Genomic DNA, 17,528 nt, shown 5'->3' with positions numbered 1-17,528 from the left:
TTCCTGTCTCCGTTACCGCCCTCTAGTTATTCATCTGGGAATTCTTTAACGACTAGGCCTTTCACAGAAGGCCCACCAAGAGAGGAATACAGGACCCAGGAAATCCAGTTCACAGACTCCTAGACAAACTTGAGCGGCCCACGGTGGAGGCTCTTCCAGTGAGCCTCTTCCCAGGGTCAGTGCATTCCCTTCAGCTAGACCCGGCGTTTCTAACAAATGGCTTTTCCTTCCCACATTCATTGCTTTCTTGGTCCTAAGACTAAGGACTTTTGTCAGCTGAGGACGCATCTCGTCAAATCCAACAAACTCACTGTCATTCCAACTCACCGTGACCCTACAGGACCGGGTGAAGGATTTCCAAGACGGGAACTCTTTATAGGTAGAAACCCCGTCTTTCTCCCGAGAAGTGGCTGGCGATTTCTAACGCTGACCTTGGGTTGGCAGCCCAATTGATCAACCACTAAACCACTGGGGCTACCATCCTATCTGGGAGGACGCTCTTATTAGGAAGCTAGATTTCTTTTTTTTGAAGTGTGTGTGCTTGCTTACCAGAAGTGCGGGTGGCGGGGGAGGGTAGAAAGGGGAAACAATAGGCTAGAGGGTAAATAGGTATTAATTTTGGTGAAGAAAATATGATTCCAATTGGGTAGCCAAATTGGGAAAAATAAAAATTAAAAAAGATCGTGGGGAAGAGCAAGCAAGCAAGCCATTGGAAGGCTTGATAAGTTATTTAATGGTGAATGCAAAAATGATGATCAATGAAAATAATTTTTTAATATGGTTGATAAAAACCCTAATACTAGCTGAAGTTGGATGTTGTTGATAAAGAGATGCTTTCTGTGAGAAATGTGCTTCTGAAATCTATGTTGCTTGTGGTTACTTGAAGCCTGTCTTGTTCGACATGACCTGCTTCCTCAAGTTATGGCATCCTCACAACAAGGGAAATTGCTGGTAAGAGGGCTTCAAAAGTTTGTGGGAAATGTCCATGATCTTTTAATCCCACCCCCCTCCCACAAACTTTCTGAAGCCCCCTCGTGTATTTCCAGTGGCTTTTGCTTTCTACAGAGGAATCCCTAGTAAGAATCTCAAGTTTAGCTTCACATTGGAATTCCCTGGGGGAACTTCTAGAACCCCAGTCATTCCAGGTACCCCCATCACACCACCCCAATCAATGAAACCGAATCCACAAGCCGGGGCACTGGCATCTCTCCAGGCGATTCGACGGTAAGCTCAAGGTTGATGTCAGCTGCTGTCCTAACCAGTTTCTACTGAGTGGACTAGAAATCCCACACATATCCTGCGTTCACGCCCTTGGACTTCTGCATGAGGCACCATTGTGAACTCTCTCTCCATGCCTCCACACAGTCTTTATATAATTCCTTTAAAACTGAGCAGTGTACAGTTGTGCTCTTTTAAACAGCACGTTAGCCAAGACCAAGTCCAGTCTGCCCCGTAGGTTCCCAGCACATCGAATGTTGGCCATACGATCACGGACGTTCCACTTCCTCCTTCTGCATGAATGTTGGAAGAATTAAGATGCGTTTTCCTTTATGATTAATTGGCTCTCTATTTTTCTGGCTAACCCGTCACAAAATGAGTGTTTTACATGTGTGACTATCCAATAACCTCTACCCTAGTTTATTTTGGGAAGCCAGAATAGAGATTTAGTTAGGTGCATAGGGATACTTTGACCTATTCTTTGCGACAGAATTAGAAATAAATATTACTGTATAATGTATACGCACACACACCAGATGCCATTCTGTGTTTTCGTTTTTGTTGTTGTTGTTACAACACTGAAATACAGGAAACCCATAGTGTTGAACGCCAGGAAACCAGACCCTTAAGGGTTCCAAAGTGCCACAGGCTAAAGCACAGGTGTAAGGAGAGTGCTGAGAAGGTGTATTTAGGATTCTCATCAATGCAAAGTGAACATGGCTGCAGGTATTTCCTATCTTACAGTGTATGATAGACTTTTGCCTTTGATGTTTAGTAAAAAAGCCTGAAGGCATTTAGAGATTTCCTGGGCATTAGCTTAAAACTGGACAGTAAAAATCCAGAGCATTCTTTGGTTTTGTGTGTAATGCTCATTCAGCCTCATGATCCCACTAGATAGTTCCCATGAAAAATGGCTTGGAGCTGAACCGGTGGGCGCCCTTCCTTCCCTCTGGTGCTTCTTTAACAGGAGAGGGAAGCTGGTTCATCCCTCCAGGCACGAGGTGTTGAAACACGGAGACTACCAGACATTCCCACGGCAGCGGTGTGAATAACTGCCTGCTGGCTGCATGTGATCTGATGGCAGTTGGGGGAAGAAGTTTAGCATAGCACCCACGGATATGGTTGACGTGGATCACAATGCATAGAGGGAAAATAATCTAGCCATAACTCTTGCAGAAGAGATGTCCGACTTCCCACAGGAAACAATGAGAACTCTTAAGTACTCCAAAGTGGTACAATCAGGCTTGGACTTTCTTATATCTGAAAGCATGGCCTGGGGGCCCTGAGAAACATTGGGAGCATCTCCATCAAAGACCAAATGCCGCTCTTTACGGCACATAGATTAACAAGGGAGCTGACCAGTCTAAATGGATTTTGTTGGTTTTTTTTTTAAGGCTTTATCTGCTGATATGAAATGGCTAGTTCACTGGGAACTGCTAATACTTAAAATGGAAAATGTAAAGAGCATTTTTGCCCTGGTAGTGCAAATGGAGAAGCACTCAATGCGAACCCAAGAGTTAGTAGTTCTCGTCATCCAGCTGTCCCCTTGGAGAAGGGCCTGTGGCCTTCCTACTCTCCGTGGGGAGGACCCCGCGCTGCCAAACCGGCACAGCAGCGCCCCCAACAGCACCGGGTTTGCAGCCTGGCCCCTGCTCTCGGGCGATGCTCCTCCAATTGGATTGTTTGACTCATATTTATGAAGAGCACATTTAGGAACCCTTTTTCTTAAAATTTACTTGATGGAAGTAAGTAGGTAGCAATGAGAACAACGTTACATGCTAAGCAGGAGGCTTCTAAAATTTTATCCTTTTAAAAAAAACCTTTTGTATTGTGAATTAGGTGTGAGTTTACAGTCTGACATTCAACAATTCACACACATTTTGTTTCAACTCTGAAGTTGCCATTTCCTCCCTGGGCCAGGCCCTCCCAGTGGCTCTTGTTTTCATTTCTCCTCTTTCTTTACTCTCTGAACTCTGGCTTGACGGAAAGGCCGCCCTGTCTCCTCAGATGGCTGGTTGTTCTAACTCCAGGATGAGTTCAATTCCAGACCTGAAGGGTGACCCGGGGCCATAATCTCAAGGGTGCCACCGTCTCTGTCCAGGCACATGACTCAATTTCCCCATTTATATGTTAAACAACACTTGATTTTTCAACACAGGCTACCTTCCTCTTTTTAAAATAGCGAGGCTGAATCTGATAACAATCATCTGACTTAAGTGACAGATTTTACAATGGACCCTTTTTGGTTAATAAACAGCCGTGTGTCCTGGAGCCTGGCACCTCTCCCATGTATCAATCTCATGAATCAGAGTCTCCCAAGAGGAAGTGGGCAGCAGCTTGCTCAAATATGTGACTCATCTCTTTTCCATGTTTCATCCTTGGGATTTTTCTTCATCATCTTATCCTCGCTGAGTGGTAAGGCCAGAGCTTTGGGGTGGGTGCCCCTTCAAACCAGTACCTCCAGGAGTTCCCATTGTCCCATTCCCTCAAATGAAGCTCGGAACGGCACCGTCCCCACCCGGACTGGCCGAGAGAGCACAGGGAAGCAGCGGGGTGTCTGGCTTCTGCACCCTTATTTCCCAACTGCAGACTGGGACAGCAAGTGCTCACGATATTATCAGTGTCCAGTACATACAGAGGGAAACCTCTAGGATTTCCTTCGAACATTCTGGAGCTTCCTTCAAAGAGCAGAAAACGCGTGCCTACTCTTAGGTATTGTCCTTCACTGCCATTAAGGTCTACGAATATTTTTTCATATTTTGTACTCTAAAATAATAAACAGAAAAATGGTGAAGTGGCAGTGGCAGCTCTACCCCTTGTCTTAGAGATGATGGGTGGGGAAGGAACTGCCAGGTGGATATTATATGATGTGTACAGGAAACAAGGTAGCTGAACATAGCATTATAATGTATTCAAGTTAAAAGGTACGGTTAATTACATATTTCATTTGATGTCAGATTTTGGGAACTGAAGGTGTATTTGCAGAAGATGCTGGGATGTCAGCACAGATAACGTATGATTCTAGTTTTGTGTGCTTTGGTTTGGGACCAGCGGAATCAGTCAAGTTTGTGTTCTTAGGCCGTTTTGGGGAGAATGCTCTTCGCCTTTCCACTTGGTTTGTTTGTTTTGGGAGGGGAGGCGCAGCACCTCGCAATCCTGGGGCAGGGGAGAGGTGGCTGCTTCTGGATCATGCTGTGTCCCTCCTCTCTTTCAATGACCTGTCCACTGACTTTTTCAGGGTGGGTATGGGCTGTGGGTTTCTGTCGCCTGCCTTTATCTTGCATGTGAATGGAGAAATATAGATCGCTCGATTAGGAAGCTTTGGGACTTAAGCAAATGTATGACTTAGCATTATTTCGGTCAGATTGTTTTTATCCTGAACTTAGCTTTAAGTAGTAGGACCGTACTTTCGCCGCCACGTGTAACTATTGTGGTCCCATCTTTTGAATGGATGGAGCTTGTGTGGCTTGATCCAAAGTTTCACACCCATTCAAAAGTCCAGCCTCCGTGTTTAAAAGCAGTGCTCTGCGACCCTGAATAACAACAAGCATTTGCTTCTAGAAGTCCATTTCTCGTAAGGACTGACTGCCTTTTGTATGATCTGTCCCTTTTTGCAACAGACTGCAGTAAGTATCGACTGTTTGCAGTGCTACTCTCTTGCATGCTCCCGTGTCGACAGCTGCTCCGCTGTGAGTCTTGCCTTACATGGATGCTGATTAGCCGTGTGGAGACAAAATGTAGAATTCACACAGGATTTTCTCAGTGTTGAGGGGAAATTTAGTTGGGCACTGACTTAAATATTCAAGTGTGTTGTAATCGTGCAGCCTCACCTCTATTTTCTCATCTGCTTGTGTACATTTCATGGTCCTGTTTCCGATGTGTGCTGCGAGCCACAAAACACTGCTTATTGTCCTCTGTCTCCTCCTCCTCCTCCTTAGCAGCTCTCTGAAGATTTCACATCATTCATTCAAATAGCTCCATCACCCCAGATTCATAAATAATAGGAAGAGGTGTCCTGTGAATCTAGGAGAAACCAAAGATCTGCTCATCTAAACCACTAAGATTTCAATTATAGTTGTAAGTCTTCTCTATGCGGTTGTAGTGCTGTGGGAGTACTGATTTCACCGAGCCAAGAAAACCGAATTTTATCTTCCATGAATGGCCATATGCCGATGAGAGTACAGGACGGTCCCTTATTATTACTGTGTTGTGCACTGAGGAGAGTTGTACCTCGAAATTATTAGGCCCTGAGAACTGGAGCATATGGTTTTAGAAGTTTGTATGGAATTGAGTACTGAAGACTGTCGAAGAGTATATTCTAAGGGTCTGTTTGTTGAGAGTACTGGACATAAGTCTTTGCCCTTCAGTAAGAACATTCCAGCTAAAAATGAATAAAGCAAACTTTGATCCATGGCTGAATTTAGCATTAACAAGATCGGTCAGGATTAGTGTATATGGGTGGGCCCTTTACTATTTAGAGGTAAAAACATCCTCTTGAGAGTCAGTTCACTGCGAGAGGTGAGAAATCCGCAGTTGACTTCTAGAAGATTCTGGTCAGGTGGCTGCATTTGACCGTGATTTGACCTGGGTAGGACCAAAGTGGATGTTTCCGTCAGCTTGTTAAAATCTCCGTGTCAATTTTCCTTGGTCTCCTTTGTGGTGGAGAGAAGCCCGTGTGGTGCAGTGGTTCCGTACCTGACTGCTGACCCGAAGGGTTTGCGGTTCAAACCCACGCACCTGACCACAGAGAAAGAACTGATGTTCTGTGTCTGTCAAGGCTACGGTCAGGAAAATCCAGGGTTGGTTGAGTTCTGCTCCATGGTACCCTAAGACGGGTCTTGATGGCACGTGAGAACATTATCGACACAGGGCGTTTTGGAGACTCCTTGCTCGGTGTGTGTGTGCACACAGACCAGAGACTTCAATTTCGCTATTTGCCCTGGCCTCTCATAGCTCCCTAGAGCTGGGCTGGCCACTGTGGTGAGGGCAGCGCCACGTTTCCCCCAGCCCCACTCCAGAGCAAGGAAGTGGAAAGAGCAGATGAGCCTGTTTCCGTGCCTTATTTAGCTCTTCCATGAGAATGTGTTAAGCTTCTTCATTCAGCGAATGTGCACTTGGTACCTTCAATGTCTCCAACAACACAGTAAGCTCTGCAGGTTATTTAGGCAGCAGCCTTCCTGCAGCGAGGTCTCAGGAGATCAGCTAGTAGAACGAGGGACGGTTGGGTTCTATCCGAGTGATACAGCCGTGGACTGAGATGAGAGATGGTTCCCAGCTGACGGGAGGATTTGCTATACTAGTGCCTTCGGTTCTCCTTTTTGCTGGAATTTCATTCGTTGACCCATCACATGTAAAGTGAGTCCTTGCTAGCTGCCATGCAAAGCTTGGCATTCCATTCTGGCTGACCAAAGACAGGGTCAAGCCTCGCTTTAAGGAGTTTGCCGTCTAGTGAGACAGAGGGACATGAAGGGAATCGTCATAGACACACACACACCACGCAGAGACTTCAAAACGTGTGTGGGAGAATCCCCTGATTTTTAATTCCACTTCCCTATGACCTGTCTGACGCCCTCTGTCCTGGTTTTTGAAAAGCGCATGGGGTTCGCTGGAATGGGAGCCCCTGACCCTGCGTGAGGTGCGTAAGCAGCCAGGCGAGGAAGCCGTGTTGGAGCTCCGAGGTTCCCCCAGAGACCAGGGGCTTAAGGACTGGGGTGAAAGAATGTGAATCTGGCTGGTTATGTTCATTCGGGCCCTCCACTGGGGAACGTATCACGTTTTAAAACCACGTCTCGAAAGCCTCTGTGTCGACTAAAGTCTGCATCTTTAAATACCGCCTTTGTTGCGTATCCTTCATTCGTTCACTTCTTCACGGGCCATTTCTCAAGTGCCTGCGATGTGCAAGCTTCTGTCCGCGGAGCTGTGTGCTGAGCCACTGTCGCGCCTGACAGACACCGTGCGCTCTTTCTCGTGGCTGGCGAAGCCAGACGGTCGGGGCTCGCAGCCCACTGGTGGCATGTCTGACAAAGCTCTCTGCTGTTTCTCCTACAGGACAACAGCTTCGAGCAGTTTATTATTAATTACTGCAACGAGAAACTGCAGCAGATCTTCATTGAGCTCACTCTTAAAGAAGAGCAGGAGGAGTACGTACGGGAGGTAACGTTCAAGAACTTTAACAGATGCATGCGCCTTCTTTTCTTTTCCACTCTTCGATTCTGCATTCTAGAAACGGCAAGCGGGCTTCAAAGAGTTGAGAATGAGTTTGTCCACAAGCCCCTTGAAGGCCCTTCATGTGTCCACTTGAAATCACAGGTGGACATGCACACCTGGCAGAAGTTGAATCAGACCACCAAGCCGCAAGATTTTTTTTCTTTTTTTGGTATTGTTTTCTGGCACATATAGAAGTTATGCTCACACCACTTATTGAGTGTGCAAAAAATTAAAACATTGAACTATTGTGAGAATTGCCGAAATGCGACGCAGAGACACCAACGGAGCAAGATGGTGCTGATCCAGCTTGCTCGACGGAGTTGTCATAAACCTTTCATTACAAAGAAAAATGGAGTCTCCGCTGAGCTTAGTAACAGCACAGCACTAAAACCAGGTGTCTGGAAGCCTGGGAACACTGGGAGGAAGCATGCGCCATCAATTTATGAATCGATTGCTGTCTTCCTCCAGCCGGTTCACGCTGATTTAAGTGCAAGCCTGTCGCCATCCTGAGGACTGATTATAGTGGCAGTTACAAACACTGTAACCTTTACATTTGCCAAAATTCGGAGAACTGTAAACCCACTCACCCCTCCAAATGTTTGGACAGAAAAGTTAGAATATAATTTGGGGCTTTAATATTTCAGGAATAACTTTACTTATTTTTCTTCCTTTGCTTTAGTGTCATTTGACTCCATTAAGGACACTCCATTTGTTTTTGCCTTTGCCTCTCAATATAGATTTGTAAAAAGCGGTAGTTATTCCCTGTGATTCTGTAAAACAACCCGTTTACCCTAAATCATAAACATTTCACTCTTCTTCTAGAGTGATTGTTATGCTTTAGAAACATTGCCTGGCACCTTTTAGTAACATAAACATCCTAAAAGCACCATTCAATCTCTTCCTGTCTTCTCATCTTAAAGAGAATGCTCCAACTTTGATCTGTAACTGGAAACAGTTTGTACAAATTTTCTAAAACACTTCTAAGCGTATATAGGAGGATTCCTCGCTTGGTGTATGAATTAAATTTCTTCCCCTTGGGAGAAAAATAAATGTTTACACTTAGGGATAAAGTGCAAGCGGGCATGGAATGGTTACATTGGGCCTCACAGGCTTGGCTTCATAGGTAGTATTAGAACCAGTAGATTGAATTTCATGTCTTTATGTAGAGAACACATTTTCTTAGCACTGGGCTTACTTTATATTTGAAATAGTTAACTTCCCCTACAGCTGTAAATATCAGAATATCAGCATAATCTCAACTTGCCTTTATTCATACAGTTGTCTTCTAAAATTAAATGTGATTAAAATTTATGAACAGAAACATCCAGCCTTAGATTCTTGGGATCAAGTTCTGACTTATTTCTTTATAAACATTGTAAATTTATACAAAGTAATATTGACCTAAGGGCCCCTTGAGTGGATACTTGGCCCTTTCCCAGCGAAGTACATGGGAAATGGCCACAGATGGGAGAGTGGCCTGGGAGGCCGTCTCGGGACAGCTCAAGGTCATTCATTTCAATAAGACCGAGTCAGGGGTGGACTGCTATGATAAACCAGAGGATGATCTTTGCAGTCCCAATTCTATGTAAGATACATGCAGAGAGGACGTAAACTCTAGTGAGATAATAAAAGGTAATATCGCTTGGTGACATTTTGCTTTTCTTTTCAGGACATAGAATGGACTCACATCGACTACTTCAATAATGCTATCATTTGTGACCTAATAGAAAATGTGAGTACTTAAGTAAAACTTCCTGAAAACAATTTTTTGGGGTTATGATAATCATGTGTGAATGATCTCACTGCCTTCCACGGTAAACATTCATGTTGTCAACACTTGAACACATTGCTTTTAGGAACTACAGAGCTCTAGAGACTTTATTGCAGCCATAAGACATCACATGCCATTCTTGAACAGACACATAAATACCAGGCATTTCCATATGTCCGCAGGATTCCTAAGGTCCCCAAGGGCGCCCAGGGCCTTGTCCCCATGCAGAGCATCTCATGTGTGGCAGAAGTCCAGGTTCTCAGCAACAGAAACACGCTCAGAGGGGTTCAGAGCAGCCACCCCAGGGTTCTTCCAGGCGAAAAATCCACTTGATTTCTAGAGCTCCAGTGATCTCTTCATAGTAAGATCAAAGAGGATCCAAGAACCTGTTTGGAGGTGAAGTTAGCAGGACTCTTGAAGTGGCTCAGGTGTAAGCAGACCTGACTTTGGCTCTTGGGAATATGCAGAGAATATTACATTTGTGACTCTCCAGTGGCCAAGGCCTCGGGGTTTTTCGGGTGACCCAAGTGTGTGAAAGACTTCGCATGTGGTTAAAGATATTGTATACTTCTTACTAGGCCTTCGGAATCTTAGACTGCAGTCTGTATTTACTGTAAATAAATGAATTGTTGGAAGATAAATTTAGAAGTGAAAATTGGGAAGCTCTTTCGTCTTAGCATTGCTTACAGCCCTGGCTTTCGTGACCTAAGCTTGATTGTCTCTCAGTCCTTTTAACTGTGAACTTGGCATCTCAGCGAGGTGAGTGCTATGCTCCTGAATGAAGTCACAGCTTCTATAAATGTAAGGGATCACTCCCTATTTATCTTAAACCTATCCTTTTGGAAATTACGGAATTAGACAATATTTCTTCTCAGTATTCAAATGTGCTACCAAGAATGGACTCTTCGATTGAATTGGACATTGACAACATGCTAAACCATTGCTGTTTTGCTTTTTTAACATATAAATATACATTGTTTTGAAAAATCAGCACTATCTTAGAAATGAAACACTGCAATTTCATCCAAGCAATTGGAAACTCTTCTAAAATTTGGAGATCCACTATAGGTTATCCTGGTAAATTTTGCAATCAAGGGAATTTGCTGTGAGAAAGTTAACATTCAGAATTCCTGACTAGTACATTTTCCTTCGTGAGCATAACATTGTACTTAATTATTTCCTTTCAAGAAAATAAGGGTGGGGGCGGGGTAGAGGAAAAGGAGTACTGTACTTAATTTAGCTTGATTATCTCAGCCAAAAAAATCCCCATATATGATTGCAAAAACTGGTGTTCACACAGGACCTAAGTACATAAATAGAGGAAATACTTCCTTCCATTGAACAATAACGTTTATTCTGGGGCTGTTTGGAACACACTTGATTCCTGAGAGCCCACACTTCCCCCCTGGGCTTTGTCTCCAGTGAGTAGATGCTCAGAGCTGGGAGGATGGGTAGGCTGTGCCTCTGTGGAAGCGGGAGGGTTGACTGTGAGCCGCCATGGGCCCTTTGCTTTGGAATTGCACCCGCCTATTGGGGCAACCCAAGGTTCCACAGCCTTTATTGAATCAGGTAGAAGATTTCCGATTTATGGTTCTGTTTAGAAATCATATGCAAGCTCTGAATACACAACAAAGTTTCCCCTCCTTTACCATCCAGTTATTAATTTTAAGTGGAACCAGCATTTTATTCTAAACAGATATTCTTGAAACCAGCTTGATTGCATTAATCATTTAAAAGCAGATTTCCAAATTGCAGCTCCCCCCACCCCCCACTCTCCAGAAAAGAAATGAACACATGAGCAGTTTGGAAACATCTGAAACTAATTTCCCTCCCAAGCTGAGAATCAAACATAAGCTCCAGAAGACTGCTTTCTGGTTGATGACAAAGTATTATAGAGACTGTATATGTTTCTGACTTTAGACGTGTTTCAGTCTTAGTCTTTGAGGATGGTGCAAGACTGGCCATTGTGCACAGGGTCACTGTGGGCCTAACAAGAAATATCACCTTCGAGAAGTCTTTTTCTCTTTGCATCTTTAATCATCTGAATGACAGTTAACCCACTAAGGTGGTCATGGTGACTCACCAGCCCTGTTCTGTGGAGACAATGGAGGACTGACAAAACACTCCCTGCCTGTGCTGTGGGTCCCCCCACCCCCACACACACCTGGGACAAGGGAGGGGACTGCTTTCAGTGGCATTTTCTGACTTGTGTTTTTGCCCTCTACCTTTTGTTTTCCCTGGGCGGCATTTTCTCGTGTCCTGGTTGATTGTGTTTGACGGTGTAATTAGGAATAATTATTAGAACAATACAGTGAGGAAGGAGGAAGGAAATTTTATTTCCTCTCCCCAGAACACAAACGGGATCCTAGCCATGCTGGATGAAGAGTGCCTAAGGCCTGGCACGGTCACGGACGAGACCTTCTTAGGAAAGCTGAACCAGATCTGCGCCACCCACCAGCACTTCGAGAGCAGGATGAGCAAGTGCTCCCGCTTCCTCAACGACACGTCTCTGCCGCACAGCTGCTTCAGAATCCAGCACTATGCTGGCAAGGTACGCGTGGGCAGCCTGGACACCAGCCCGGAGCAGCCGGCCCCGGGAGACTGGGGCTCAGTGCCATCGTGCTGAGTAGCGCTGCCCTCCTGGGGCTGTCAGAGGCAGTAGATCTCAAAGCCTTTCTTACAAGGGACTCTGGGCAGGTTGAAATTCCTAGCCTCCCTGAGGTCTGGCGGCTCCTCCGTCTCAGAGAGAGGCATCCTAAAAACCGCTCACCTAAGAGGATCGGTTAAGCTGACATTACATGTTCCATATAAATAAGGGCTGGACCATGGTAAGTGAAATCACATTAATTTTAAGAACATTACCAGATGTAAGCAAGGGTCTGAATAAATTAAAACTTTTGGATTTTATGATTGTGAAGCACCAGCCCATGCAAAAGACCTGTCGATGCTAATAAAAGAGGACTGTCGCTAACAACTAGAACTTTTTAACGACTTACAGTAAGGTTTTTGTTTCTTTTTTCCCTCCAGTTTTACTAATAACTTTATTTAAATTAGACACGGGAACTTCTATCCTGAGAAAAAAAATTACAAAACAAAAGCCACCTACTGCGTAAAGCGCCATTGTGTGGGACCTCCAATACTGTTCAGCGAGGTGGACAGAGTTAAACAGTACAACTACATACAACATTTAAGCAGGCCTGGCAACTCCTACAGCTGCACGTGGGCTGCGTTTGAGCTTATCAACTTCTGGCTGATTTACATGGCAAAGCACACGCTTCGGCTCAGAGCTCTAAGATGTGCTGAGAACACGTGTACAACACAACTAATACTCGGTTTCTCATGGGAAAATAAGAGTACACGTCACTCTAATTAGCGTGCATCAGACTTCATCACCATAAAAAGCACGTAAGGTCCATCTTTCTGACACTGATCGTGAGACTCTTGCATCTGATTTGGACAAAAGCAGAGCATAAGATCAACACATTATAGAATGCTAAGACAGAGATCAGAAGGTAAATGGAGCTCATATTTATCTTACAGAACTAGATTTCTCTCCCTTTAACCACAGTCTACAAAATACAGTATTTTCATCAAGGCCTAGATTACTGTGTCTGCTGCTGAAAAGGTTGTTTTAAAGAGTTTGCCCGTGAAAAATGGCAAAAGTAAACTGAGCCTCTTTCTCCAGGACACTTTGATGAAACTAATTTTTAGAAACCTAAAGGATTATTGGCTAGAATCAGTACTTTGCTCCTCATAAAAACGTGATTGCAAACTTCAAAGAGAAATGAATGTGACATAGGTAGTAAAAAGTGTATAATTTTTGAATTTCATTTCAAATGTTGGAACTTACCTCCTGCCCCACCTCCCCACCGTCCCCATCCCCACCACTAGACCACTAAATGACACTTTCCTGATCGTTTTCCGTGCTGGTTTCGGATGTCTGTGACAGTATCGATGTTATGTCTTCTTTATTTCTCCATGTCTGCTCTGAAACAGACTAGAACTGGCACGTGTGAACTAGTAAACAAAGTAAAACCTCAAAAATAGCTCCAATACCCCCCCCCCAAAAAAAAAACAACCTAAACCTAAAAGCCTTTGAGCACATTAGGATAACCTTTTCTGAGCTTATTCTCGCAAATCCTGAAGGGAATAGAATGCATGTTGAACTCCTCTGTAATTGAAGCAGACAGAATAGAAACTCAGAGGCTCATTGGGTATGCGAGTGTGACTAACCGTTTGGGAGGTGTTTCTGATAGAGAAAATAGAGGCTGACATATAATCTCAGAATCTGAGGAATGCTGGTTAGGGGTTGAGTAGGTTATGTTCACCGCTGACTTCCATGTTCCGCTCGTAGGTGCTGTACCAGGTGGAAGGGTTTGTTGACAAAAACAATGACCTTCTCTATCGAGACCTGTCCCAAGCCATGTGGAAGGCCGGCCACTCCCTCATCAAGTGTTTGTTTCCGGAAGGGAACCCCGCCAAGATCAACCTGAAGAGGCCTCCCACGGCGGGCTCGCAGTTCAAGGCTTCCGTGGCCACACTGATGAAGAACCTACAGACCAAGAACCCCAACTACATTAGGTATTTCTGGCAAACACAGATCTTTCTTCAGAGTTCCAAGGGGCAGGCGCTCTGGGGGAAGATCACTGTCCTATGTCCTTAAACCTGAGTGTAGCCCAAGCCAAGAATAACTGAGGTTCTTACAGGCCAAATCCTAAGTTATTATGGGATTTGCTTACAAAGACTTCAGTGCCGCACATCACCACCACCAGGAAGAAGTTGTGTGCATGTGTGTGGGGGTGGGGGTGGGGGTGGATTTAAATCAGAATCCTAAAGCTTTCTGTATGTTTGTCTAGTTTCAGGCCGGACAGGAAATGTAACATTTTCCTAATCGGGCTTCTGCATGAAAGCCCTACCACTAGAACCACTTCAGTTCTTGTTGTATTAAGAGTGCCAAGTTGAATCAAGAGGGGCATTAATTTCGGCTTTGAAGTTGGGAAATGGTTACCTTTTTTCTCCTGTAGAAGTTGTGTGCCCTGAGGAAACGATTCTTAAAACGATCTGATTGTTTCCAAAGCCATACAAAGAATGCCTACAGCAGCATCCCTGCTGGTCGTTTAGTGACTAGAAGTTGGGCTGCAATCTGCGAGGTCAGTAGTTCGAAACCATAAGCTGCCCCATGGTAGAAACTTGGGCTCTCTCCCATAAAGAGATACAGCGCCAGTTCTGCCCTATCCTCGAGGGTCGCTGTGAGTTGGCATCGACTCCATAGCTGTGAGTTTACGTTTTGCTTTAAGGGTGTCCCCTCAGAAGGGTCACAAAGAAGGGATGAGTCGACCAGGGTGCAGTATAGCACTGATGAAACACACAATGTTCCTCTGGTTCCTTGAGGCTTCCTCACCCCCCACTATCATGACCCCAGTCCTGCCTTTCACTGCGGACTAGACGGGAGCATGTGCACTGGCCCCGGTAAGACCTCACGACACATGGATTCCAGGACAGATAGAGCTTCAGGGGCAGAAATGGGAGTAGTAAATCCAAGAAGGTAGGGGGTAGGATACCGTCGGGGAAGGGAGAAAACAGTAATAAAATATGAAAATAAGAATAATTTATAAAGGGGTCATGAGGGTGGGAGGGAAAAACAGAGGAGACGATACCAAGGGCTCAAATAGAAAGTAAATGTTTGGAAAATAAGGATAGCAACATAAGTACAAATGTGCTTGATGCAACTGATGCATAGATTGTTATAAGCTATAAGAGCCTCCGCTAAGATGATTTTTTTTTTTAAAAGTTTGTGGTGTAAAAAACAATTCTGTGAAGACCAACTTCAAGGCTTCGAAGAGTTTGTGGACATTTTCTATTATCTTTTAGCTCCATTTTTCACAAAACTTCTGAAGCTCATTGGTATTTGCTGAAATGAGCCAAGGTGGCACAATGGCTAAGGCTGACTGCTGACTGCGAGGTCGGCAGTTCAAACACACCAGCCGCTCGGAGGGAGGGAAATGTGGCCTACTCCCACAGCGTTTCCAGACCCCGGGTAAAGATCACAACGTTGGCACCCCTTCGGTAGTTCTCGGTTGCTGTGAGCTAGAATTCACGGCAGCGGGTCAACTGCAGAGCCACAAGGAGAAGGTGCTTGTCTGCTGGGTCGGTTTTCATACAGCTCCTCCTCTGTAGCTGTGTGAAACCGCAGCCATGAGGAAACCAGAGGGAAAGCATTTCTGGCAGGCGGTTTGCGTGCCTGATATTTATATGAGGAAAAGAGTGCGACTAGGCAAAGCCCTCTGGATTGGCTGCAAGCAGGTTAGGAGGTCCACGGGTAACCCCCTGTGATTGGCCCTCCTCCTCATCTCCGTGGGTGGACGTATTTTTATACCTCAAAAGGAAAAGGCCACACTGGGTCAAATTTATTTGTTCCCTGGTCATGTGTGTGAGAAAGCTGTTTGACACTAGGCTGGTGCATAGTTTGAACACAGTGATTTCAGAATAAGATCCTGAGCTGCACATGTGTGAAAATGACTTCCGGTGTGAGTGGCGGGCTGTGCATGGCTGCCTCTCCCCAGAATGCAGGTGCAAGACGGCTCACCACCAGGTCAGCATTCCTGGCCAGCGAGAAGTGGGAGGAAAGCAAGGGGGCTGGGGGTGGTGGTGTCCCTTCCCGGAAGGGCCCAAACAGGAAGTGATCCACATGACTGACTCTGATCCTTCTGACCTGAATGTGGTCACGTGCCCACATCTCCTTCCAGGGACAGGCTGGGAAATGTAATTCTTCCTTGGGCAGATAGGTGTGTGAACAGGTGAGGGAAACACCAGTGTATTTCCCCCGGCGGTAGAGTGCTTACCTGTTGGACTGCAAGCCACATGGTCAGCAGTTCGAAAACACAGTTGCTCCGCGGGAGAAAGACTGGGCTTTCTATTCCTGTGAACAGAGTCTCGGAAGCCCACAGTGGGTTGATCTGAGTCAACATTGACTTGAGGACAGTGAGTGTGGTTTTTTGGATAAGGTGTAGCACGTAGAGTAAACCGCCTGACATTCTTGCAGATTTCATCCATGTGAAGTTTTTAAAGCCCCTCATACATCTGTATATAAGACATTTCCGTCATCCCCTTTCCTGTTGATCCCGCTCCATGATTTCTTCTTTCCACCTTAGTTTGTGTGTGTGTGTGTGTGTGTGTGTTCACTTCACATGAATGGGATCATGTAGTATATAGTTTTGTGCTTGACTTTTTTCATCAGACAAAATGCTGTGATATTCATCTGTGGTTTGGTATACATTAGGCATTCTGTGTTATTAATTTGCTATGTAGTACTGCATTGGTTTTATGGTTTTTTATTATTTGAAGTAATATAAAAATAAGAAAGTTCATTTCCAAAGAATTATAAATGAGTATTTCCCTCTGAAGCAGTGACGTTGGAGTGCTTTGTAAAACAAGGCAGATCTATCCATAAGAGACAGATTTTGAAAGCTAAATGTTTTCTAATTCCTGCAGGTGCATCAAGCCAAATGATAAGAAGGCAGCCTGCATCTTCACTGAGGCTCTCGTGTGCCATCAGATCAGATACCTGGGTCTTTTGGAAAATGTGCGAGTGAGGAGGGCAGGCTACGCCTTTAGGCAGGCTTATGAACCTTGCCTAGAAAGATACAAAATGCTTTGTAAACAAACATGGCCGCATTGGAAAGGTCCAGCACGGTAAGAAAATCATTGTCCCTATTCTATTAAAAAAATTTTTTTAAGCATTTATATAACACTGTGGATTTTTATGGCTGTTTTTTGGTTTGCATTTTCTGAAAGTATTGGCTGTAACCTTGTTTTGAAGCCTTCCACCAGGATATCATTTTGCACTGATTCTTGAGTTCTGGATTTTCTGGGCTTATCCAACGTGAGACCAGAAGAGTTAGATGATACCCAGCTATCACTATAACTTCTCTGAAAGGGTCACACTCGAAGGTCCTAGAGTGGGAGAAGAACGTGGGATCGAACCCAAAGTCATAAAAAATTACTAGTTAAAGAGAGACTGGTGGCACCCCCCAAAACTATGACCTAGTCGCTTTCTTGTCTGGACTTGAACTAACCCCTGTTGTAGGAGAACCGACCACATAAGAATATAATAAGAAAATATCGCCCCAAGGACAAAGTTCTGATGGGTTAGGAGAGAAGGCGGAATGGAAACGCAAAACAGGAAGTGGGAGAAGAGAGTGCGTCCAGGGGGTTTGATAGATGAGTTAAAATAAAATGTACATGACTTGTTTCATGTGAAACTGATAATCTGCTCTATAATCCTTCCTTCAACAATTTCACAATAAACAAGTTTACAAAACAGAAGCTCTAC

General features: G+C 44.7%; 1 protein-coding gene across 4 annotated transcripts in view; it reads left to right on the top strand.

Annotated features, from left to right (window-relative positions):
* Window positions 1–17,528, top strand: part of MYO1B (myosin IB) — a 188,330-nt gene that overhangs the window by 140,357 nt on the left and 30,445 nt on the right. For all 4 annotated transcript variants that reach the window (XM_075530412.1, XM_075530411.1, XM_075530414.1 and 1 more), the window contains exons 14-18: window positions 7,267–7,371; window positions 9,095–9,157; window positions 11,547–11,747; window positions 13,551–13,777; window positions 16,688–16,888. In XM_075530412.1, coding sequence (XP_075386527.1) covers window positions 7,267–7,371; window positions 9,095–9,157; window positions 11,547–11,747; window positions 13,551–13,777; window positions 16,688–16,888 — 797 coding nt within the window. The remainder of the gene's footprint in view (window positions 1–7,266; window positions 7,372–9,094; window positions 9,158–11,546; window positions 11,748–13,550; window positions 13,778–16,687; window positions 16,889–17,528) is intronic.

This window comes from Tenrec ecaudatus, chromosome 13 (genome assembly GCF_050624435.1).
Source record: "Tenrec ecaudatus isolate mTenEca1 chromosome 13, mTenEca1.hap1, whole genome shotgun sequence".
Lineage (NCBI taxonomy): Eukaryota > Metazoa > Chordata > Mammalia > Afrosoricida > Tenrecidae > Tenrec > Tenrec ecaudatus.
The sequence above is the reverse complement of the archived record's forward strand: the minus strand, read 5'-3'. Positions and strand labels throughout refer to the sequence as shown.